Raw genomic sequence first — 24,247 nt, forward strand, 5'->3', positions numbered from 1 at the left:
TGAAACTCTGAAAACAACACGAGTTAGGAGCCTCCTAGGGGACAGAGGAGCATCTGTCTTTTCCAAAATTTCAACCTTCCTGTTAAATACTCTACGACTGGCTATCTTCTACATGCCCTTCCAGGTCTCTTTCTCCCCTTCTGCCCTGAGCTTCATAATGCCAACCAGGATGCACTGCAGGATAGTCCCCCCACCAAAAAACACCCCATGTCCTGGCCTCCAGAAGGTTCTGCCTAGTAGGGATCCCCAGCAGGAGATCAGAGGAGGGAAGTGAATGACTCTTTGGGGCAATGTTGCCCCAACTGAAGGTCACTGCTCCTCTCAACATGGCCTGCTTTGCAGAACTCTTGCCCCTTCTCAGGTCTGCTAACTCCTTCCTTGCCTCTTCTCTTCAGCCTAATGATGGTACCAGCTCTGCTGTTTCTATACCTCAGCTCCTACAGCATCCCTTGGGGTCTCTCACACCCTCAGACCTTTGTAGTTAATCCTTTTGTCAGTGAACCTTCCTCAAACTATTCCGATTTGAATGTGTCATGTTTCTTATTGAGACTCTGACTGATAGAATAACTTCTTCCAGATTATAGATTGTATATCCTGATTACATTTTTTACATGCCCAGTGTGGGCCTTTCAGATATAGACTGAAGAAGAAAAGAAAGGTAATCGGTAATCTCATTCCTGAAGATATCTAACATTTTGGAGTATTTCTGTCCAAGATTTTTCTGAGCACACATTATATAGGCTATTTTGTTGTTTTTTGTGAGCATGGTAAAATATAAACAACATAAAGTTTACATTTTAACCATTTTTAAGTATGCATTTCAGTGGCACTAAATACATTCACAGTGCCGTGTAATCATCACTGCAATCTATTTCCAGAACTTTCTTTTTTTAAAGACAAATCACTTTCTTAAGTTTCTTCATTTATTTGTTTGAGATTTGTTTGCAAATGGTGCAGGGGCAGAGAGAGAGGGAGAGAGAATCCCAAGCAGACTCCATGCTGCCAGGGCAGCACAGAGCCCAGCTTGGGGTTCCATCCAGTGAACCGTGAGATCATGACCTGAGCCAAAACCAAGAGTCAGACACTTAACCGGCTGAGCCACCACCCAGGTGCCTCCAGAACTTTCTTTTAAAGATTTTTTTTTCTCAATGATTTTAAGTAATCTCTATACCCAACATGGGGCTTGAACTCACAACCCTGAGACCGAGAGTCACATGCTCTACTGACTGAACCAGTCAGGTACCCCAAGACACTCTTTTTTTTTAGAGCAGTTTTAGGTTCACAACAAAATTGTGAGAAAGGTACAAAGATCTCCCATGTACTCCCTGTCCGCACCCCACCCCCGTCATATGCACAGCCTCCCCCGTTGTCAACATTCCCCACCAGACAGGTACATTTGTTAACATTTAATGAACCCACACTGACAATCATAATCACCTAAGTTCAGAGTTGACATGAGGGTTCACTCCTAGTGTTGGACATTCTATGGATTTGGACAAATGTATAATGACCTATACCCATAAATACAATATACAGAGTATTTTTCACGTTCCTAGAATTCCTCTGTGTTCCCCCTAAACATCCCCCCCATCTTACATGTTTTTTAGTATTTCCATCTCAATGTATATATAATCTCGATGTGTATATAATGTATATATAATCACTCTTTCCCCTTCTGTCCTGAGCTTCATAATGCCAACCAGGATGCACTGCAGGATAGCACCCCACCCCTTCCCATGCCCTGGCCTCCAGAAGGTTCTGTCTAGCGGGGATCCCCAGCAGGAGATCAGAGGAGGGAAGTGAATGACTCTTCGGGGCGATGTATCATGACCTCTGTATCATGACCATTTCCCTGTGTCATTCAAGTCTTTCTTAAGCATCATATTTCAAAGTTGTAGCCCATAACGTAACATGATTTTTTCTCCACTTCCCTATTTAGCTTCTGTCCTTCAACGTTTTTACACTCAAGTAATGCCCAATGTGTTGTATACACTAGAGGGAGCTTGAGAGTTCTCAGAAACAACAGTTTTCTGTGCCCTGGTGAAGAATGAAAATAACTTGCCAAGACTGGCAGAAATATTAAAGGCATCTGAGGGTTCCCCCTCACCACTGGCAAAGCTATGACTGATCTCACGATGAAACAATGTGGGCATTTTCTCCCCAGGCCTCGTCCCATCTTGGGGCAGGAGCAGAGCTCCGTTGGTGATTCTGGCCGATGACAAGTGTGGTCATGAGTCCTTAGATCTGTAGATGCCCAGTGGGTGACCGCAAAGGCCACACTCGGTCTGTGAAGAAAAGCCACGCAGGGGGTTGTGAGAGCAGGCCCCACCCCAGCGGCAGGGAGCCACAGTCCCCATGAGCTCCCAGAGCCCCAGGCCAGACCCTGTGGAACTAGCTGTACTAGTTCCCTGCAGTGGTAGTGGCTGCACTTGAGAGACTATCGTGGGTAACCTGCTTACCCAACGCTCAGGGTCACCGGCCAAAAAGTGGGTGGCAAACCATGTGACTAGGACTCCTGAACCGACTTGGAGGGGGTGGGAGCAGGGACCTGAGCTCCCCAGGCTTTAGATCCTCCTCTGCGGCCCCTCCCCCCTTTTCTAGATGGTTCTTACAACACTAGAGTCTGACGCAAGGAGAGCCTGCCAGCACCAATGCAGCAACAGTGGCTGGGCAAATGCAGCCGAGAAAAGAAAGAAAGTGCCCTGGGAATGTGGAATACCTCTGTGTCAACCTTATGCCCCTTAAGTCTGTTGTCCTGGGACCAAGGACTTTGCCTCTTCTCTTCCCTGTTCCACCTTCCCAGGGATTGGCCCCTCCTGGGTCACCAGATTTGACTTTCTCACTTGTGCAAGAGATAAACTAAGGCCTTCTTTCCTTAAAGTGATAAGCATAAGAAGTTTTGACCTTGTGTTAGAGTACTCACGGGGCGGGGGGGGGGGGGGGGGGTAGGTAGGAAGGCATGGATGTTTAGAATAGGCGGGCATAAACAGGAAGATTTGGGAAAGGTGGATCTAGCCAGGCTCAAGGAACTGTACTTTTAAATGCTAAACGCAACACAGTAGGGCTCAGGTAAGAACTTCCCTTAAAAAAAAAATAATAAAATCTGTGGTTCTCAATCTTAACTGCATAAAATCACCTGGGGAAAAGTTTTAATTAAAAGAAGCTTTTGAAATTCCCACTCCCAGAACAATCACATCAAAATGCCTATAGGTGGGACCCATCCATCAGTGGTGCTCAGAGCTCCCAAGGTGATTCCAATGTGTAGCCCAGGTTGAGAACCACTGGCCCTTAAAGGGTGATGAAAGAAAACCTTGGCTTTAATGCATTGTTCCAGTCTGTACTTAGGTGTTTTATTTCTTTAAATCGTGCTTTATAATGCACTCTGGCCTTCACTGACAAAGCCAATTAGAGACCTATAAACAAGCTATAATTTTAACAGTTAAATTTAACGAGGATAAACTACCTTGTGTCACTGTGCTCTGTGAGCTACCCCTGTCTGAGAAAGGCTCTGCTGGCTGGCACGGCCAAGACCATCATTTTTCACTGAGCAGGCAGATGGCTTAGAGAAGAATGCGAGAAAAGGTCACAGTTCATCAAAGCAAAACCTTAAAGATAGCAGCTTTAGAAGCTGGGACAACATCAGATATGCACCCAGGGGGAAGATTGTGAATTTTAGGTGCAGTAGGATGCCTGAGAGGCAAGATCAGGAGCTCTCTGGGTGGCATACCAACACTCAGGTGCCCCTGGGGCTGGACTTTTGCTTTGTCTTGCAGGCAGGGAAGCCCAGATTCATCACTTCCCACAGCCTCAAAAGCAGCCCTGTATTTTCTGCATTCTCTTCTCTCTTCAAGCCCAGCCACCCAGCTCTTTGCAGTGCAGGGCACGGCAAGAGCAGGGCTCCTGGGGTCAGACCAGTGTGGCTTCACAGCCAGCCTGTCACTCACTCGCTGTGGGACAGTCATGAAGTGTTTAACCCTTCAGGGTTCCGTTCCTCCTCTATGGACACAGTGGGTGATCCGAGAGTACAGAGTGCTGCTTTGTCAACCCTGCATGGCCCGTGTATTAGCATGTGATCTTTTGTTTCCCTTGGAATTAAGGAATTTGCCTCTTCCACCTAGGCTCATCCTTCTGGGGATTGGCCCCTCCTGGCCAGCCTTAGCTGACTTGTTCATTTGTGCAGGAGATAATAAAGCCAGAAAAATCTTTAGGCTCCGGCAAGAGGGGCCCCTGCTCTGGTCCCTCCAGTCTATAGGGTCCTGTCCCGGTGTTCCTTTGCCTATACTCTTCCCTGCTGGGTGAGAGCCAAAGGGGTCTGCCCCTTAGAACTCCAGTTCCCCGTCTAGGCCACATCGCAGGGGCCAGGTCCCTAAAATCCTCTGTTCAAATGGGCCTGTACCCTCTTCTAGGGTCTATATGGGCTGCTCCCCAGATCTACACTCATGAGGATGTACTATGCTGCCTGAGGCCTGAGGGAAGCCAAGGGTAGCTGTTGGGGAGCAAGAGATGGGGGTGAAGGTGGACTGAACAGAGACCTCAGGTTTCCACACAGCTGTGTCCTCCTGCTGGCTTAGGACAGAGTCAAGGTTGAGAAGAGAAGAGGCAGCTTCACACTTCAGCTCAGAACTCTGATGAGCCAATGCATTCTAAATTGGAACTTGGCCTCCCAGATCATTATGAAAATATTTGTCAATTTAGGAGATGAGCACTTACTTTAACAACTTCTTAGCTTGATTTTTAACTTTAAAACATTAAATCGTAGGGTATATAGTAAGTGGACCTCCATTTGTGCTCTTCTTACCCTGGGCCTGGGGAAAACAATACTATCATTTAGGTGGTTATTAGGATTCAATGCAAAAAAAAAAAAAAAATCGTATGGGTACAGAGCAGGTGCTCAGTAAGGATTATACGCTTTTCCTTCCCGCTCATCACTGTCACTCAAAACATGAAGTTGCAGAAAAGAATCCTCCTCCAGGTAGGCCACCAGCTTCCTCCTTTCTGGTTAGAATGCAGCTCAAGCTGGACTAACTAATGTGCCTTCAGGCCTTTCCACTGAGAGGCTGATCAAAATTTGGAGTTAAGCCTAGATCTCTCACTTAACTGTGGCCAAAAAAGTGGCTCTTATGCCAACCAGGAAGTCTGTGGCCCCCTTCTGAAGTGGCTCTGGGGCGAGGCAGCCTTGGGGCAGGCAGGGCTCCAGGAACCCAGGCCTTCTGTGTGTGTCCAGAGATCTGGCAAGACCCATGGCGAGAGATTTCTGGGGTGGGAAGCAGGGAGGGTAAAGCAGCCAGTTCGGGCACTCGGAGAGCTGTCTGCAGAGGTGCAGTGGCCTGAGCTCAGGAAAGGTGCCTGGAAACCCAGCAGTGCTTCCTCAAGCGCCAGCGAGGGGGGAGAAGGGGGAGGGCAGCTGGCCCATGGAGGACTCAGAGAAGCCAGACTTCCTGGGTAAGTTGGAACAAGCAGAACAGGTTCACTCTGCTATGCATCTCATATTTGCTGCAGTGGATCTACTTCGTATTTTGAAAGTACCCACTTATTGTCTCCATTGCAAACAGCAAGTTGAGAGTATGCTAAGCCGTCAGAAAACAGGGCTGGACACCATAGACACAGAGCTGGAGGCATAGAAGAGGGAACGTGTCAAAGGACAGTGAACGAGACAGTAGATGAGTGCTGGGGAGTAGGGTGGAAGCAGGAGGATGGGAAGGTAATCGGGCCACATTGAAACGGCCTCCAAGTGTTCTTCTGTTGCTTCATGGATCACAGAGGAAAATGCACTTAAGACTATAATACGATTTCCTTCTCATTAGAAAACTCTCATTTCCTATAAACTTTAGGAGATTTTCCATACTGGTTTCCACATGTTAAGGAATGTTTAACCCATATATCTTGCTGGTTGAAATTTGAATCTATTATCTATCTCTCTATCTATCTACCTACCTACCTCCCTTTTAAATAACCAGAAATACAAATTTATTAAGAAGCAAAGAAAATTTATTTTTCAATCACAGGAAAATTCATCTGATAATTTTGGTGCCCCACTTAGTTCTAGGAAACATATATCTGAAAAAGCACTATGAAAAAACATTCCTGGAGACTTAAGATGTCAAAAACAAAGTAATCTTGTAACTATTTTCAATGTACTCAATGCAAGAGAGGGGTGTACCTCTCAGAAGCGAGATCTATTTGGCCATCCGGGGTACATCATGCTTCCTTAAGATCAAGAAATATGGGCTCACTTGGAGGCAAAGTATAAAAAGCCTTTAAATTTGTACTCTGCTACATTTTATCTGAAGCGCTGGGAGGTTAGGAATGCAGTCAATTCACCTCCATGCCTATCCTGCCCCTACCACCACCCCGTGTATACTTTAACTCCCGGCTGCCCCTCATATTAAATCCACGTTGGCCAATTTTGATGGTAAAACACTAGTTCTTTATACCTATTATTGGTATAAATGCATCATTGTTTATTTGCCAAATCCCTGAGAGGCAAAGATCTAATTAATCTATTAAGGCTTCTGTTGGAAAAAAGTCAAACCTTTCAAATGAGAAACCTGGGTCGATATCATCAGTGTGTTTTGCAACAGGGCTGGCTGGATTGCTCCAGACAAATCAGACGGCCTCTGCCCTGCACATTCTGAGGTTCTCGCGGGCTGGGAGTGACAGGCTGGGGATGCCGAGGAGGGGGCGGTTCCATTTGGGGCTGGTAAGCAGAAGGAGCCTGTGGTTTCCAGCCGACCAATGGCCCAGGCCCCATACCGCTGCAGGGGAACCACTGGGGCTGTATCTGCAGAACTGGGACCAAATTAAGGGAAGATGGGGCTGGAAGTGAGGCCTTAGGCATCTCCGTGGCATGTGCCTTGTAATCTTCCAGGGTGGGGGGCTCAGCTCTGCTGAGTGGGTGCAGCTTCTCCTGATGGGCATGGCCACTCATGGGAAGGGGGTTAACATGATCCCCCCATAAGACCTCCCAGGGCCAACTGGCACTGGGAGTGGGAACTCTGGTTTTGTTCATTTGTAAGCTACAACCTTCCACATTTTCCCCATACCTTAAGAACACTTGAACCCCAGACTTATCCCCCCACCTTTTTAACAAATTTATTTAAAGAGAGAGAGTGAGAGAGAATGAGCAAGAGAGGAGCAGAGAGAGAGGGAGAGAGACAGAATCCCAAGCATGCTCTGCACTGTCAGTGCAGAGCCTGATGCGGGGCTCGAACCCATGAACCTGTGAGATCACGACCTGAACCGAAATCAAGAGTCAGACGCTCAACCACCTGAGCCACCCAAGCGACCCTGATCTCCCCCATTTAAGGCTCATCTTCCCTGTAGGGACACAAAAACAAATCACCATGTCATTGAAATGACAACTATGGGCATGTTGCTAGTTGCTAGGAGAGAAGGAAACAGGAACCAATTGACCACCCCTCTCGGCAAAGTGAGAGAAGACCTCAGGAGCTCTCCATCCAAGAAACCTGTGAGTGGTGACTTCACAGAGCTGAGCAATCCTCCTCAGAGGACCTTTATCAAATGGTTTTGGCTCTTTAATTTTTTTTTAATGTTTATTTTTGAGAGAGAGAGAGAGAGAGAGAGCAGGGGAGGAGCAGAGCTCCAGGCTCTGAGTTGTCGACACAGAGCCCCGTGCGGGGCTCAAACTCACAAACTGTGAGATCATGACCTGATCCGAAATCGGACTCCTAACCGACTGAGCCCCCCAGGCGCCCCTGGTTTTGCCTCTTTAGATTTCCAAGCACAAATGCTAAACCATTAGGAGATTTCCAAACTGGCTTTGTGACATCTGTACCCACACGGTGGGCATAGCGTGACCAACATTTGGCAATGGGGGAGCAGAAAGAGAATGTGCTTACTCTACAGCTCTGTCCAACAGACCTTTCTGCAGTAATGGAAATGGTCCACATCTGCACTAACCCTGCAGCCGCAGGACCCACACGGCTATTGAGCACTCGGGTGTCACCAGTACCACTGAGGAACTGAAGTTTTCCTTTCGTTTCATTGAAATTCTCTTAAATCGAAATAGCCATAACTGGCTAGTGGCTCTCATGTTCACGCAGCATGAAGTTCTCTGACCTCGAGATGCTAAGGGAGAGAGGGCAGCTTCAATTCCTCCTGGTCTCCCCCTTTCTCTTGCTTCCCTCGACATTCAGCTTCTCCTTGTTCATCAGTCCCCAGCAGCCCTACTGCCGAGGCCTCTCCTCGGTTAACCCTGCCCCTCTGGCCAAACTTCAGGAAGAAGCAACATTACACTATCTTCTTTGAAAAGACTGAGTATGGCTTTCTCTGAGCGCGATGAGGTTGGCAAGGACCGCTGAAACTGAGCGTGATACTTCAAACTGCTAATTTGCTAAAATAATTTGGGAGAGTGCTACTCTCAAACCCTGACATGAGTGAAAGCAACCTTTCTAAATTTGCAGGAGGCAAAAGTCCATGCTACTGGAGGTTATGTTTGCTAATTATCTCAGTGGTTGTTTATTAAATGGCTATTGCATATTTATTTCTCTCTGTCAGAGCACTTGGCCCAGAAAGGCAGGCTCACTCGCTGAAATGTTCTGCCGTGACCCAATCCAAAAGATTCATCCTGATTTCTTATCAACTGGAAATTTGGAATTACATAATCAGCTTCCCCCTCCCCCCCCCCGCCCCCCCCACCCCAAAGAGCCACAGATGTTTTAATGATTGCCTTTGCAACCCAGGCAAACCGTCCCATACATAGGCCCTTCTGAGAAGAAGAGAGAGGCAGGTAGGCATAGGGGCCTGTGTTTTGTACTATTCTGGTCAACCACCTACAGTTGGTTGGATCAGGGCTGGGCATTGACCCCCAGAGCAGCCAACTTCATAGGCTGACCAGTGACCTATGACCTGGCGCAAAAGAATGTCCTCCACGCAGATTCCCTCTCTCTGTAATCTAAGCTGGAAGCAGAGAGAATCGGACAGTAATGGCAGAAATGGCAGGTGGCGGGAGCGCCTGGGTGGCTCAGTCGGTTGAGCAAACGACTTGCGGCTCAGCTCATGATCTCACAGTTCATGAGTTCGAGACCCGCATCAGGCCTGCTGCTGTCAGCACGGAGCCTGCTTCGGATCATCTGTCCCCCTCTCTCTCTGTCCCTCCCCGGCTGGCGCTCTCTCTTTCAAAAATAAATAAAATAAACCAAAGAAAGAAAGAAAGAAAGAAATGGCAGGTGGGGGTTGGGGGTGTGAGAGGAGCCAAATATAGTGACTCAGGGAGGGAACTCTCAGCCAGAGACTGATTTTGCACAAGTGGGATAGAGCCTTGGAAACTGTGTTTTCAAAATTCCTCAAGAGATTCAAACACGCTAATATCCAGTTTGTTTTAATTCCATAGGTGCTTAGTCACCTCCAATAGGACACCTAACCTCGCACCTCCCATTTGGAACTTTCGCATAAGACACAGTCAGTATTTTGCTATTGTTGGTAGTAATTAGTGTAAGGCTTTCAATTTAACATTTCCTTGGGATAGATTGCTAGTAATAGGGTTTATAGTCAAAGAGATACTTATCTTTGTGGTTCTCCCTACAGATTATCTTCCCAATGGGTTGTGTAACTTCACAGCTTCATTGATTTCACCACAACCTTGCCAGCCTTGCATTATTTTACATTTCCCTCCCAATTCCCTATATTTCTTTAGGAAATGTCTGAAAGTACCTGAAATTTGCTTTAATTTGCATTGCCTTTGATTACAGTTAAGATAATCATTAAGATAATGTTTCCCATTGGTGCATTTACTATTTCCTCCCTGAGTTTCCAAAAGTAATGTCATCTAGACGCCCCTTCTCCTACAATTAAACCTTTCTCTCTCTATTTTCAAAAGCACAAACCAACTTAAACATTTCCAGTGACAGCATCCTCAAGCACCATTAGAAAAGTAGTCTTTTTCCATTGTAGTGAAGCCTCTATCGTGTTTTCCAGTGGTCTTTTGCACACAGTAGGTGACACACATACTTGTCCAGTAACCATGTCTCTATAAAGACAAGACAACCAGATTAAACACAGTTAAGCCTCTTTCTTTCTTTCTTTCTTTTTTATTTCTTTCTTTCTTTCTTTCTCATTCTTTCTTTCTTCTTCTTTTTTTAAGTTTATCTTTATTTGAGAGAGAGCAAGTGGGTCAGGGGCAGAGAGAGAGGGAGACAGTGAATCCCAAGCAGGCTCCACACCGTCAGCGAGGGGCCCCGACTCGAGGCTCGACCTCACAGTCAGTGAGATCATGACCTGAGCTGAAATCAAGAGTAGGATGCTTAACCAGCTGAGCCACCCAGGTGCCCCGAAGTTAAACCAATTTCTTAACTGCAGGACTTCTCAGAACCTTCTTTAACAGAACACTCCTTTAACAAATGCTCGGTGAACTTCCAAGAGAAGAATGTACAAGGCACCTTTTCCACATCTATCTTGCCTGCCATTGAATCCTTGTGTGCTGAGGCATGCTGAAAGAATGGAGCCCTGGAGGAGGTGCTTTGAGAAGCTTTGCCTGGCCTAGAGATCACGCCCACACTAAGGTCAGTATGTTGACCGAAGCAGGGGCAAAACCATGGCTTCCCTCAGTCTCTCCACTGCAGCCACCAATACAGTGATGAAACACAGACATATCTTAAGAAATATTTTAAATAATATATTTGAAAAGTCAGTGCGAATGTTGGAAAGATAATTTGTGGTGCAAAAAGGAAAGTGACGACATGGCATGTAGAAAAGGATCCTGTTTCTGTTTAGAAAAAAATGTTTATCTTGCCAATTGTTCGTCACCTCCAGCCCTTACCATCACCTGGGATGTTTCCCTCAGCAAGAATGTCAAATCATACAGACCATTCTAAATTTGCTTAAAATTTTAGGATATGTTTATATTGATAGACTATCTTGTTTGTTGATTGCACCGTCACGTTATGTTTTCTATTTTATTTTATAATATTAATGTTTTATTTTATTATTTTTGAGAGAAATAGAGGGTGTGCGAATGGGAGAGGGGCAGAGAGAGAGGAGACAGAGCATATGAAGCGGGTTCTGTGCTGACAGCAGATAGCCAGATGTGGGGCTCGAACTCGAGAGCCATGAGATCACGACCTGAACTGAGGTCAGATGCTTAACCGACCGAGTCACCCAAGCACCCCTATATTTTGTTTTAAAATGTGTTTATGGGGGCGCTTGGGTGGTTCAGTCGGTTAATTAAGCGGCCAACTTCAGCTCAGGTCATGATCTTGTGGCTCGTGAATTTGAGCCCTGTGTCGGGCTCTGTGCTGACAGCTCTGAGCCTGGAGCCCGCTTCAGATTCTGTGTCACCTGTTCTCTCTGCCCCTCTCCCGCTCATGCTCTGTCTGCCTCTCTCTCTCAAAAACAAATAAATGTTTAAAAAAATTATGTTATACTTTTGCTTTACCTACAGAATGCTGTTTACTTCATGATAAGGTTATTATTAAACTATCGAACTTTTGAAAACTTATTAATTCACGCTATTATTGAACTAACTCCCTCTATTAGATATTGCCAGAGAGTAATGTCTTCACAATGAATATGGTGCTGTAAGATGACAGAGAGGGAAACAACCAGTCTATCTCTAGAGGGTCAGAAAGGTTTTACCAGGGAATGTGATCTAGGGTTCTGAAGGGTGAATAAGAGTTCACCAGCGGGAAGGTGGGAGAATATGTTTGAGGAAGTAGATTTGCATATAAAGGCTTGAAGCGTAGCTTTATCAGGGTTTTATAATTCGGGTTTTAGGTTGAGGCCTTGGTCCATTTTGAGTTAATTTTTGCATATGGTGTACATTAGGGTCCGACTTCATTCTTTTGCACGTAGATATCCATTTTTCCCAGCACCGTTATTGAAAACACTGTCTTTCCTACTTGAATGGTCTTGGCATCCTTGTGGGAGCAGAGTCTGAAATCTAGCTCTGTCAGACTTCAAGTGGTATGGCTTTTTTGTAGTAGAGTGTGTGCCCCAGTTTTCTTTAAAGCAGTGCTTCTCTCCCAGACCGGGAAAGGCTGTCATGGGCCAGGCTGGGAGAGCCCCAGACATGCCTCCCAGGCGGGGCGAGTAGGCCTCAGGCATCGCCCAAGGGCAGCCCTGCCGAAGTCAGTCTGCTCCCTCTGGATGTGGCCACACCAGCTGACCGGGCCTGGCTCGGGGACTGCCCAGACCGGTTTGCAGGGTTTCTGTTCCCTGGGAGCTGGTTCCCTGGCCACCGTGGTGGCTTTCTCTCTCTCCCCCACCACCCTCTCTTTTTCTGCCTCTATTTCTTCTTAAATTCCCTCTTTTCCTCTCTCTTTTCTCTTCTTTCCTAGTCCATGCACAGTCCCTGCCAACCCCCAGGCCAAAGGCCCTGAGCCACGACTTCATTTCCACGCCCATGCCCGAGACTTGGGGCCCCTCTCCTCCCTTGGGCCGCCTGCCAGGCCAGCCAGGCTCTGACCCAGAAGGTTTCTGTTTTTTTTTAATGGATATAAAATTATCGATAATTACATGAACAGAAATGCTAACAATAACAAGTCACATTTATTGGGTCCTTACCAGACATACTTCATGTCCTTTATTCCTCACACCAGACCTGTGAGGTCGATACTATTATTAATGCCCTGTTAACAGATGAGAAACTAACTGCCCTGTTAACAGATGAGAAACTAAGGGGTGAGGGCTTGAATTCTGTGCCCAAAGTCACACAACAAAGATTCAAATGCCACTTCTGAACCACGCTTCTGGATTGGACTACTTTGTGACCATGGTCAGTTACTGAATATTTGTGTGTGCCAGCCATTGTGTGTGTGTGTGTGTGTGTGTGTGCGTGTGTGTGTGTGTGTGAGAGAGAGAGAGAGAGAGATCTTAATCCGGGAGGGAAGAGGACTCACCAGCCCCAAACCTAGGAGCTGCCTGACACCTGCCTCCCTCACCCCCACAGCCCATCCCTCGCCTCTTGGTAATCTCTCAATTCGTTCTTTCTGCACGCTGGCCCGCACTGCCATCATCTGTAACTGCTGAGGACTGATGCTGTCTTAGCACAGAGAGGCAGCCCCTTTTATGTGGCAGAGGGTGATGCATGTGCATATGGTGCTGTAAGATGACAGAGAGGGAAACAACCAGGTGTATCGACAGAGGGTCAGAAAGACCTTACCAAGAGGGCCCATCTGGGTTCTGAAGGGCGAATAAGAGTTTGCGGGTGAGAAGGGAGAACGTATTTGAGAGGGATGGATTTGCATATAGAGGCTTGAAAGGTGCTTTAGGGTGTCTGACAAATGGCAATAGTTTAGAATTCAGAATGGGGGGTGGGGTGCAGTGACAGCGGGGCTGAAGTAGCAGGCAGGGCCAGACTAAAGAAAGCCTTGTAGGCTTTGCATTACCTGTAGGTAATGCAGCGCCACTGAAAGATAAGGCCTCTGAAAGGGAGGGTGAGTCTGGTTTAAAATGCATTCAGTCTCCCCAGGAAATTAATATAGGCTGGCTAACCATTTGCACGTGAATTTGTCCAGATATGAAACATAGATGGCCCCAGGCCCCCTTTCACACTCCTAGGACTGTCATTTTTACCAGTGTCCCTTGTCATCAGCCTTGCTGAGAGATCATAAATAGGGGAACGACTTGGCCTATTTCCTTTTCCGAAAGGTGGGTGTCTTGGGAGCGGGGTAAAGTTTGGATCGGAGAGGGAGAGACATAGTGGTCCAGGGGATCAGGTAGTGACTGTGGAAAAGTGAGGTTGGCAGAGAAAGGCCCGGCTCAGCTGCCCACACCAGGAAAGTCTCCTTGACCCTTCTCTGCTCTCCGCCTTAAGTAGATGGAATACTAATCTGATTGGTCAGATTCCAGGGCAACAGTTAGGTCAAGTTTGCTTGTGTGCAGGGGTCACTGAGCATAAAAAAAATGACACACAAGAATGTGCTCCTCTCTTCCTTACGCCCACACCTAGTGCACTGCCTTTGCATCTGGAGTCAGTTAGTGGCTAGGAGGAAACATCCCCCAAACAAAGGAGGGTTTAGGGAGAGACAGAGAAACAGAGACTTAGAGAGACAGAGAGAAAGAGACCCTCTTAGGCCTTGAGGCTAGAAAGCTGGGCTCCAACTCAGCTTTAGAAGAGGACCGGGGGTGCTGGGCTGGCCCAGCAAAACCAAAACAAAGCACAGCTTGTATCCGTGGCCAGTGCCCTTGCTGCCTGTCTGTTTCCCCTGGGAATCTCCCAGGCGCGGGGGAGTGGCAGGGCAGGACAGGCCTGCAGTGACTTCCATCTTAGTATCATCAACACCCCTGCCTTTATTTCTCACAGCTGAATCGAAAGGGAGAAAATGGGGGGGTGGGGGGGGTGGGGGGGGTGGGAGCAGGGGGGCGGGGAGGGTTGGGGGAAGCAGGGGAGGGTTGGGGGAGGCAGGGAGGGAGGGGATGAAGGGATAAAAAAGAGGGTGGAGTCTTGGAGGTCAGAAACTGGCTCTAGGGAGTACAGAAGAACAGGGCCCCCTCCCAGTGAGTCAGTGAGGGCGGGAGTTGGTGTGGCTTCGGGGAAGGGCCGGGTTGCAGTTTGGAGAGGGCCAGGAGGGAGGGAAGGAGGCCCAGCCAGATAGCTGTGGGATCCGGGGGTTCCAATGCCAGCGAGCTGCTGCTCACCAGCTATGTGGCCTCAGGCAGGTCCCACAACTTGTCCGTGCCCCAGTTTCCTCAGCTGTAAACTGGGGATAAGAACACCTCACAGCCAGAGTTGTCATGCAGAATAATTAAATGCGGTCATGTCTGTGACAGCACTTAATAAACCATAAACCTCTGAGCAACACAGAAAAATATTATCCTTTTTAGGATTCCCTTGGGAATGAAAAGCGGGGTACCTCTGAGAATTCTCAGCTCCACCCAGCTCTCTGCTCAGTTTCACAAAATGCCATTTACTCTTCTCCCCCAAACCCTCTCTATGTGTTTGTTCTCTGATATTCCCACTTCCCTTTAGTCTCTCCTCCTCAGTAGGCTTTGTCCTTGTTTTCTCCTAATATGTATTGGCCTCCCGAATATTAAAATAAGAACCATAGTCTCAAAACTTTTGCTTGGTCCTCCTGCCCCCTTCTAGTTACTGCCCTGTTCCCTCTTCCTCCCAGTCTTATTTGTTTACAGGAGTTTTGCAGTTTATAAAGTTTTTTTTTTTTCCTTGCATCGACTGCTTTGTCATAGCATTAGTATCATAATAAAACTTTGAGGTTGGAAGTATCGGCAGTACTTGCCCGTTTTACAGATGAGAAAAGTGAGTCTTGGACTAGAGTCCAACAGAACTCCCGTGTTGTTTCTTTGATACTTCACCGCTTTCCTTTGATGCTAAGCTTTCAAAGCGAGTGGTCTGGCTCTACCATCTCCATTACCCTGCTCATTTTCTCTTCAATTGTGTAATCCACTGGCTGCTCCCACCATGTGGGCCACAGCTCTTCTCCGCTAGCCTACTTCAGAGGCCCGTCACGGACCTCACTCCCCTTAAACCTTCACTGCCATGCATCTGACCCTACCTACTACCTTCTCTTTCTTCAAATTATCTTTCCGTGGCTTGAACTAGCACTTGAAGTCTACAACAGAAAAGGAGGTGATGGGGAGGGTTCCTTTTGTGTCTGTGGCTCCTGTACATCGGTTGTACAGGGTTAATTAACCCCAGTGAGTCATGGAAGCCTCGCTTATTGGAATACAGCTTCCCCGGCGTGCTCTGAGCTGTAGCAGGATTTCAAAAGCAGATTCTCCTCAGCCACCAGCCCAGCTGCCAAGGGCCTTGCCACAAAAGAGCAATTTGCCTTGGTTTTGACCAACTTGACAGAAGATGGGCTTTTTACTTGATGGCAAAGAGGACCAGAGCTGTCATCTTATGACTCGGCTGGGCATGGGAAGGTTGATGCCAGTAGTCTTGGACACAGCAAAAGGGGTCACTACTTGGAATTAGACTCTCCCAGCAAGACTGGAGCAGGGACTAGGCAGATGAACCCAGCTGTAAGTGATGGTGTAGGGGTGATTGATGTCTAGTCCCGCATTGTCTGATATGGCCACCATGAATCATTCGTAGCTATTTAAATTTAAATTTAAGTGCAACAACATTAAATGTTTGGTTCCTTAGTTGCACTAGCTATCTTGCAAGTGCTCAATAGTCACATGTGCCTAGTGGCTGCCATATTAGACAGCACAGTTACAGAATGTTCATTGTGGAAGTTCTACAGGACGACACTGATTTTAGAGCACCGGATAGAAAAGAAAAAAAGGTAAGCAGCTGGCTAAGAGAGTAAGAGAAAGGCAAACTCATCAGGAATGTCCAATATGAGGGGTAATGTTGGAGATGTAGGCAGGGAGGTGGCAAGGTGAGTAGGCACTAGGAAAATGCCCCCTTTCTACTCTTTGAGTGCCTCTCCAGGGTGAATGTTAGGACTATCACACCAGAGCCACAGGTGTTTTCCCAAGGCAGGATGCACACCCGCTAGGGACAAATTGGTCCTCAGATAGGAAACCCATGCTAGGGCTGGCATCAGGGGAGTGCGGGGACACCCAATTCTGTCCAGATGTTGATCTTTTGAGTCTAGACAGAGGGCTGGATAGTAGATGTTTGAAATGGAGATCTAGGAATGAGATGCTGAGGAAGAAGTCAGAAATACGATCTGGAGCAGGGGGAAGGGTTGGCTAAAAATACAAATTTGGGAATAAGTTGTAGTCACTCAGAAGTCCTTTTGTCACTGCCACTTCTGTATCTAAAAATTTGGATGATGGTTTGTTAACTCTCCATTTATTTCTGGACCATTCAGTGATGAGTATTGCTTTGCTAATGGTTTGCTTGAAGATAAGTCCTTTAAAGAATGAACAGAGTGGGGCACCTGGGTAGCTCAGTCGGTTAAGAACGAACAAAGTAAGTGTCTACTTAAAACAATGCTTATGCTCTGTGTTTGGAAAATAGAGCAAATGAAGGAGAGGAAAGATCTGGGACCTGGAAAATCATCATTCTAATCTGAGTCATTCCTTAAATTGTAAATTCCAGGGGGTAGCTTCAGGCACAGCTGGATCCAGGCAGGCAAAAATTGAATTGTCATATGAAATTGATGTCTCTCCATCTCTTGGCCCGCTTCTCTTTGTGTTGTTATCATCTCAGGCTTTCTGCATGTGGCGTCAATATGGGCCCACACAGCAACGTAGACTTAACACTGCTGGTTCCCGGTAATTTCAGCAAGAGGTCCCGGGCTGACCTCCATTGGCCCAACATGGGCCTACCCATGGAACTACCCATTCTTGAGCCACTAACAGGTCTGTGGAAATGCAATGGTCTGATTAGCCAGGCCTGATCGTGTGCCAAACCTGAGGCAGGGGATGGGGTCAGCTTCGCCTAGATCATTAGGCCTCTCAGTGCAGGTGAAGTAGTTTGCAAAGTAACCCAAACTTTGTAACCCAAAACATAGGCTAGCAGAAACCACAGCTGCCCACTACACAGTCTTTAATTAATGATAGCTATTATTGTGAAACAATACCAGAAAGATTAGGCAGCCATTAATTAAATACTAAAAAGGGTAGGGAAGGCTTTGTGGTACCTAGTAAGGTCTCAGTAAACGTCTATGGAAAGAAAACTTTACAAGGGAGTAAATAGGAACATATACTAAAGTGCAATCTTGTTCTATGAAAAAATGAGTCTGATGGAATGAGGGCACAATTTTATTGAGTCTAGGAAATGAGCCAGGAAACAAAGGATAGGGATAAATGGCGCATTTCTGAAAGGAGTTCCTTAGAGACAGGGCTAAGGGCTGTTTAATTAACATGTAAAACTACTCCAGAGGAAGGGAGTGCATAAGAAACTCTCCAAGGTTTGCTGATGATACGAAGCTCTTGGAGCAGTGATGACAAGCCCGATGGGAAGCTCTCATGAACCTGAGGAAGTGGGCGAAAAAGTGGGAGCTGAGCTTTAACCAGGACAAGGCAAGAGGGTGATTCTAGAGATGAAGTTCCAAACTCGGCCTGTGAAACTCAGGAAGTCAAGCTACTACTAATGACCGAGAAAAGGACCTGGGATTTAGCGCAGACAGTTTCTTGGGAACTTCAGCTCAAGATGGTTCTAGACAGAAATGCAGGGGGACATACTGGGGCTTCTGAATAATGGTTTGAGGGCTGAAAGTCTCATGAAAGAGTGATGTATTGACAGACAGGATACCTGTGCAGTTCTGGCCCGTTCACATTGAGCCAGAGGCAGTCTGAGAAACGGCAATTAAAATTTTTGAATTTTATAGACCTCAGTTAACAGGGATAGAGATTTTTAGGTCCAAAAGGCAAAGATTAAGACAGAGCAATCATTGAAATAATAGCACTGTGAACGGACAAAATGCAAGCTGGCTCATCAAACGTTGAAATTCTGAGGTTGAAACCTGAGTGACATGAAATTTAATCAAAGGAAGGCGGGAGCTTCTGTTTCTGCTCTGCGTGGTAGAGAAAATAGTGCTTAAATTACTCTAGTGATGAGGACTGCATGAGATCAAGTAGGGTACGGTGCCTGATGCAGAGGAAGTGGAGGTGAACCTAAAGCCACATGGAGTCCCCCTGGGATTCTAGATGATGCGGTGCTGTCGGTAGCATAGGGAATCTACAGTCAGGGGACAGGAATGTGGGCTTAGGCTGCGCTCTGATGTCCATCTTCCCCATCCCTAAAAGGCAACAGCCATACCTACCATAGGTAGGTACACCCATAGGGCCACATGACAATGAAATAAGATCCTGCATTCATTCAGGAAGTGGTTCTCTTGAACATCTACTACTCACCAGACAGCAATCTAGGTACTAGATGACGATACAACGATGAATAAGAAAAAGCCCTGTCCTCACGGAAGTTGGCGTCTAGTGGGAGACAATGACAGTGAATAAATCACCAGCTGAATGAGGCTCACGGTGGAGGGCTGGTTTTGAAAACCATAATGTGGGGCACCTGGGTGGCTCAGTCAGTTAAGCACCAGACTTTGGCTCAGGGCCTGATCTCATGGCTCGTGGGTTCGAGCCCCGCGTTGGGCTCAGAGCCTGGAGCCTGCTTCGGATCCTGTGTCTCCCTCGCTCTCTGCCCCTCCCTCCCCCTCTGAAAGACAAATAAACATTAAAAAAGAAAAAAGAAAACTGTAATGCACCAAACTAATATAATGATACTGCACTTGTATTCATTTCCTATTGCTGCTGAAATAAATTACCACGAACTCAGTGGCTTAAAACAACACAAATGTATTATTGTACAATTTAGAAGCTGAGAGTCTGAGATGGATTTTACAAGCTAAAATCAAAGGCTGCATTCCTTCTGGAATATCTAGGAGAGATCATCTGTTCCTTAACTTCTCCAGATTCTGGCAGTTGTATGCCTTGGCTCCTGGACCCATCACTCTGGCTTCTGCTGCCAATGGCACCTCACTGTCTCTGACTCTGACCCTCCTGCCTCCTTCTTATAAGGACCGTTGGGATTATACTGGACCCAACTGGATCATCCAGGATAATCTCTCCACCTCAAACTCCTTAATTTAGTCATATCTGCAAAGGGGATTGTGATGTGGACATCTCTGGGAGGACATTATTCGGTCGACCACATTACTTTTGGGCTATCCAGTAGGAAATGAGCTGTCCTTAGGAACCAGCAAGTAGATTGGGCTACCTCTGAACACCAACTTGCTGCTGGTCTTGTATTAGGGCAAGCAGAGTGGGTATCCGAAGGCTGACTGCAGATGCCCCTTCACAATACAATGTCATGTAGTAGAGCCCTGGAGAGTCACACAGAGAACACTATACAACAAGTGAACATGCTTGCGACTGCCATGCAGGAGCTCGGAGACCTCAGGCAAGGATATTACTCCTCTAAGCCCCAAATTCCACCTAAGTCAATGGGGATAAACAGAACTACCTGGAAGGGTTGGAGTGAGGATTAATGAAAATATCATCCATGAAATCACCTAAGACCGTGCCTGATCCTCAAAAAATGCCTATTTTGGAATGCCTCCTGAATCCATCCCTCCCTTTTTCTCTGTCCCTTTTGCTGCGACCACTGCCTCCTTCCACGCCTCTCAGAAACCTCCACTGTTTATCATGCCAGGTGCCTCAGCCTGGCAGTGGTTAGGAGCAACAGCCTTGAAGCTCTGTGAACGAGCCCCTGTTAACGGTGAAATCTGGAGCGGGTCTCTTAAGCGCCCTAAGCTTCAAGTCTGTACAAGGGGGATAACACCGGCTATAGAACCAAGTTATTCTGAGGATTAAGTGAGATGATGAATGGAAAAGGCTTACTTAGCACAGTGCCAGGCACAAAAACAGCAGTGTTCTTGTTCTGGAGAGGCCTGCCCTCCTTTCAACCTCCTCTTCCTCAATATTCCTTTCAGCAACACTGGACGACCCACTTCTGCCGGAAGCAGGCCTTGAATGTGTATACCGGAGGGGCATGGTTTATAAACACTTCTCTCTGCCTCGGACCTTTACCAGCCTTTTCAGTTATGGCTGTTTATTTATGCAGGCCTCTGCCTCAATACTACACACAAGCTTCTTGAGGAAAGGTGTTTTTTCTGAGGCGTAGGTTGGAAAAGTACGCTTCCTCCTTGTCCGGCCTCAATTTCCTTATTTGGATCGAGTCCATTGGACTGGAATGGCTACAAGGGCCCTTCCAGCTCTGAGATTTTAAACGGACAGAACTTAACTTAGTAGGGACATTGTAGATCATCTAGTGCTCCCCTCTCCTTTTCCAGAAGGGGCAACTGAGGGCCCACTAGGGCCTTCACTGAACGCTATTCTCTCTCTCTCTCTCTCTCTCTGTCCTTCTCTGGCCTCCAGAACAAGGCTCCTGTAGGGCATGCAGCCCCGTTTTCCTTGCTAGGCTGGGGGAGACTCTGGCGGCTCCAGGGCTCCGGGCTCGGGACGCCGGAAACACGTGTGTGCTCACCTACGTGTACACACGTGAGCACACCTACAGCAGCAGGGGGCGCTCGGGCCGGCAGGGGGCAGCACAGCCCCGGTTTGCAATTACCCGGCGCAGCCCCGAGGGAGGAGGGCGTGCTGCAGTCCCGGCGGCGGTGGCGGCGGCTGGAGGTGCAACCTCCCAGGTGGGAGGCGGGGGCTGCGGGCGCAGGAAAAGGCGCCTCGGGAGCCGGCGCTCGGCGGGGCCTCCTCGGGCCCCGGGCGCGGCGCGGCGAGTGGGAGCGAGCGCGCCGGGAGCACGCAGGCGCCCTGCTCGGCTGGCCCTCGGCCGGCGCGCGGCGCGGGAGCAGCCCGCAGCCCGCGCCCCGCGCCCCCCGCAGCTCCCGGGCCGCCCGCGGCCGGCCGTCGGGAGCGGCCCCTCAGCGGCAAGCTCGGGCCGCCGGCCCGGGAGAGCGCGCGGCGGCAGCGGCGGCGGGACGGCCCCGGGGCCGCCCCGAGCGCGCCCTCCCGCCCGCGGCCACTCGCGGCCGGCGCTGGCCGGGCCGGCGCGCCCCGCAGGCAGCCGGAGCGCGGCCTCGGCTTCGGCGGGAGCGAGCCCCGGGCTGCAGGCGTTGGGAGGCGGCGCGGGCGGCCGCGGGCACTGACGGCGTCGCGGGGCGCTCCCGGGCGGCGGCGCAGCGGCGGCGGCGCAGGGGGCGGAGGCAGGGGGCGCCCCCAGCCAGGATGCTGCGGTTCCTGCGCCGGACCTTTGGCCGCCGCTCCATGCAGCGCTACGCGCGGGGCGCGGCGGGGCGCGGGGCCGCCGGGCTGGGGGACGAGCGCGACGGGGGACCCCGGGGGGGCCCGGCCGCCGCCGCCGCCGCCTCCTCGACGCTGCCCGCGGCTCCGGGGGGCAGCGTGTTCCCGGCCGGCGGCGGGCCCCTGCTCACCGGCGGTGCGGCGGTGCACATCTCCGCCGCCGGCGCTGCCAAGGCCACCCTGTACTGCCGTGTCTTCCTGCTCGACGGGACTGAAGTGAGCGTGGACCTGCCGGTGAGTGACGGGGCCGACCCGGGGTACTGACACCCCTTGGGGCAGCCCCCCTCCCCCGCTGCTCCCCTTTGGGAGATCCAAGGATCCCTTCCCCCTTCTCCTGCGATCACTTCCTACCCCTGCTTCCCTCTCGGGCCACCCCGTCCCGGTCTCTTCTGGAACCCCCTCGTGGCTTGTGCCCCCTCGTTGGAACACTGCGCTGCTGGATTGCGCCTTCTCCGGTTCCCACCTAGTCCTTTGGGCCTCACTCCCTCCCCAGCTCACCCAGTCCCCTCTTCCCGAGTCCCCGCCCCCTGGCGCGGGTGACCGGCGTTCCCCTTCCGCCCCCTGGGTTCCAGCGGGGGCCTTCTTGGTGCTGGGTTATTGCTTAGAAAAATCTCAAAGCAATGCGGGGCTGCCTCGAGGTGGCCTGCTTGCCCCCACAAAGTCGCCATCAGGCCTTGTGGAGACGGCAGGAAGGAGAAGCCTCGTCCCCAGCTGCCCAGCAGGTGCCCCAAGTTTGGGAGGCAGTGTAGGGACCATTTCTCTCCCTTTCTCGATGCCCGCCCCCGCCCCATCCCAAAGAGTCCCTACAGCCCTTAGTGTCGCGGGGAGGGGGGTGGGAGGCAGGTGGGCGACTTGGGAGCTAACTCTAAAATCGACTCTCTTGGACCTGGCCAACTTTGCACCTGCAGAGCCCTTTGCTGGGGCGCCGGGAGTTGGCCTTGGGGCCCCCACGGGGCCTGGCGCGCCGGACTTTGCGCCCCGGGCAACGTGCGTGGGGCGGCCAAGGCACCCCCGGGCGGCGGCGCCGGGTCCCGGGCCACCCGCCCACAGGTGGTTGCACCCCGCCCCCCTGCAGCAGATAGCTGGGTTGGCGCTGCTGTCCCCGCCAGGGCGTCCGGCTTTCTAGTCTGAAGGGGCCAGATGTGATCAAATCAAATCCGCACATTAATGGGGCGCCTACTGGGCACCTGGCGCTGCGGCAGACGGTGCCTTTGGGAATCTTTGGGTGTGACTGAGGACACAGCGCTGATTGAGCTTTTAGGTGAATGTTACAGGTTATTCCGAGGGTTTCATGCGGAAAAAATAACATACCCAGACTTGCAAAGGAAACACTTAGGCCTTACCTGGTGGGGGAAATTCTTTAGATTTCGGGAGAGAACTAGGGACCTGTAAGGGTTTTAGATGGGAAAATCAGAACCTGCTTGGCCTTGGAGTTTAATGCTGCCTTAGGTTTAATTTTGAGACGGTTTCAATTTATGGCAATTTTATTTTTGTGGTTCCTAGTGCTCTCCATAGAATATCATTTTGTTATGATAATACCCTTTTGGGGCCTTTTTATTCATGGAAAAGGAGCCAGCGTTCCTGTGCTTAGAGCTGTTGTCTTTAAAATAGCATGAAAATGTTACTCCTCCCCAGGATTGAGGCTTTCCAGCTTGTATTGAGCTGGGAGAGGAGGCCTGAAGAGCTTGGAGGAGTGGAGAGGTGGGCAGCTTCTGTGTGGAGAGGATGTGGCGTATTTTGCATCTCGGATCAGGGAGAGGAAAGCTCTCCATGGGAACTTTGACCGTGCTCCTTGAGGATTTTCTTGTCGGTTCCCCAGGGATGGTTCATTTTATAAAATGTATTGCTTCTGTCAGGTTTGTGCGACAGGCGTTAAGTGGTGTTTCTCAGATGAAAAATGCAAACTGAGTCAGGTGCATGTGTGGTGAATAGACCCAGACAGGTACACCAATGATTTGGTTGGGATTGGACCAGCAAGCCCAGCTCTGCATGGGGGAGGGGGATGCTTACATTGAAAGGTTTCTCCACTTTACAAAAGGTTGCTGGACGAAAGATTTCCCCAGGTTTTCTTATGATGGCAGATTTCTCCATGCTTTAGGATGTGATGTCCTGAACCCGAAATTTTATTTATATGGACACACCCCATCCAAAGACAAAATGCGGGCTTTTGTCATGTGAGCCCTCCCGGAGGAATGATGAAGAAAAATTACCAGTGAGCACGGCTCATCGATTTAAAGATTTATTAGATATCAGAACTGCATCACACAGTCTCCTGTGCTCGTCTTCTCAGATCAGGGTGTGAGTTCCTGTAATTAATTCTCTGAGTACGAGGTTAGCACCCGGTGGCCAGAACCCAGTGAGTTTGTAGATGAATTTGTAGCACGCATGCTCCTTCCTAAGACCCATTTCACTGGGCTCACTTTTTATGCTATCCCGTTTGGCATTTAGCCCTGCTTATCATTATTTTCCTCTTCTGCTTTCCTGGATTTTTACCGCTTCCTGGGCTCTGGTGTTGCATTGCTGCCTGTCACACAGATAGGATTTACCTTTGGCCGCCATACCCCTAAGCTGGATTTTCTGTCTCCTGTCACTTCCCCAGGCACTCAGT

At 49.2% G+C, this 24,247-nt stretch overlaps 1 protein-coding gene across 2 annotated transcripts in view; it reads left to right on the plus strand.

Moving 5' to 3' along the window:
* The first annotated feature begins 21,459 nt into the window (after positions 1–21,459).
* The window catches only part of EPB41L4B (erythrocyte membrane protein band 4.1 like 4B), a 129,874-nt gene continuing 127,086 nt past the window's right edge, over positions 21,460–24,247 (plus strand). The window contains exon 1 of one of the 2 annotated variants that reach the window (XM_047830575.1): positions 21,460–21,873. In XM_047830575.1, coding sequence (XP_047686531.1) covers positions 21,565–21,873 — 309 coding nt within the window. In that variant the 5' untranslated portion in view covers positions 21,460–21,564. The remainder of the gene's footprint in view (positions 21,874–24,247) is intronic. The other variant, XM_047830574.1, reaches the window with a different exon arrangement.

The sequence above is a fragment of the Prionailurus viverrinus genome, chromosome D4 (assembly GCF_022837055.1).
Source record: "Prionailurus viverrinus isolate Anna chromosome D4, UM_Priviv_1.0, whole genome shotgun sequence".
Taxonomy (NCBI): Eukaryota; Metazoa; Chordata; class Mammalia; order Carnivora; family Felidae; genus Prionailurus; species Prionailurus viverrinus.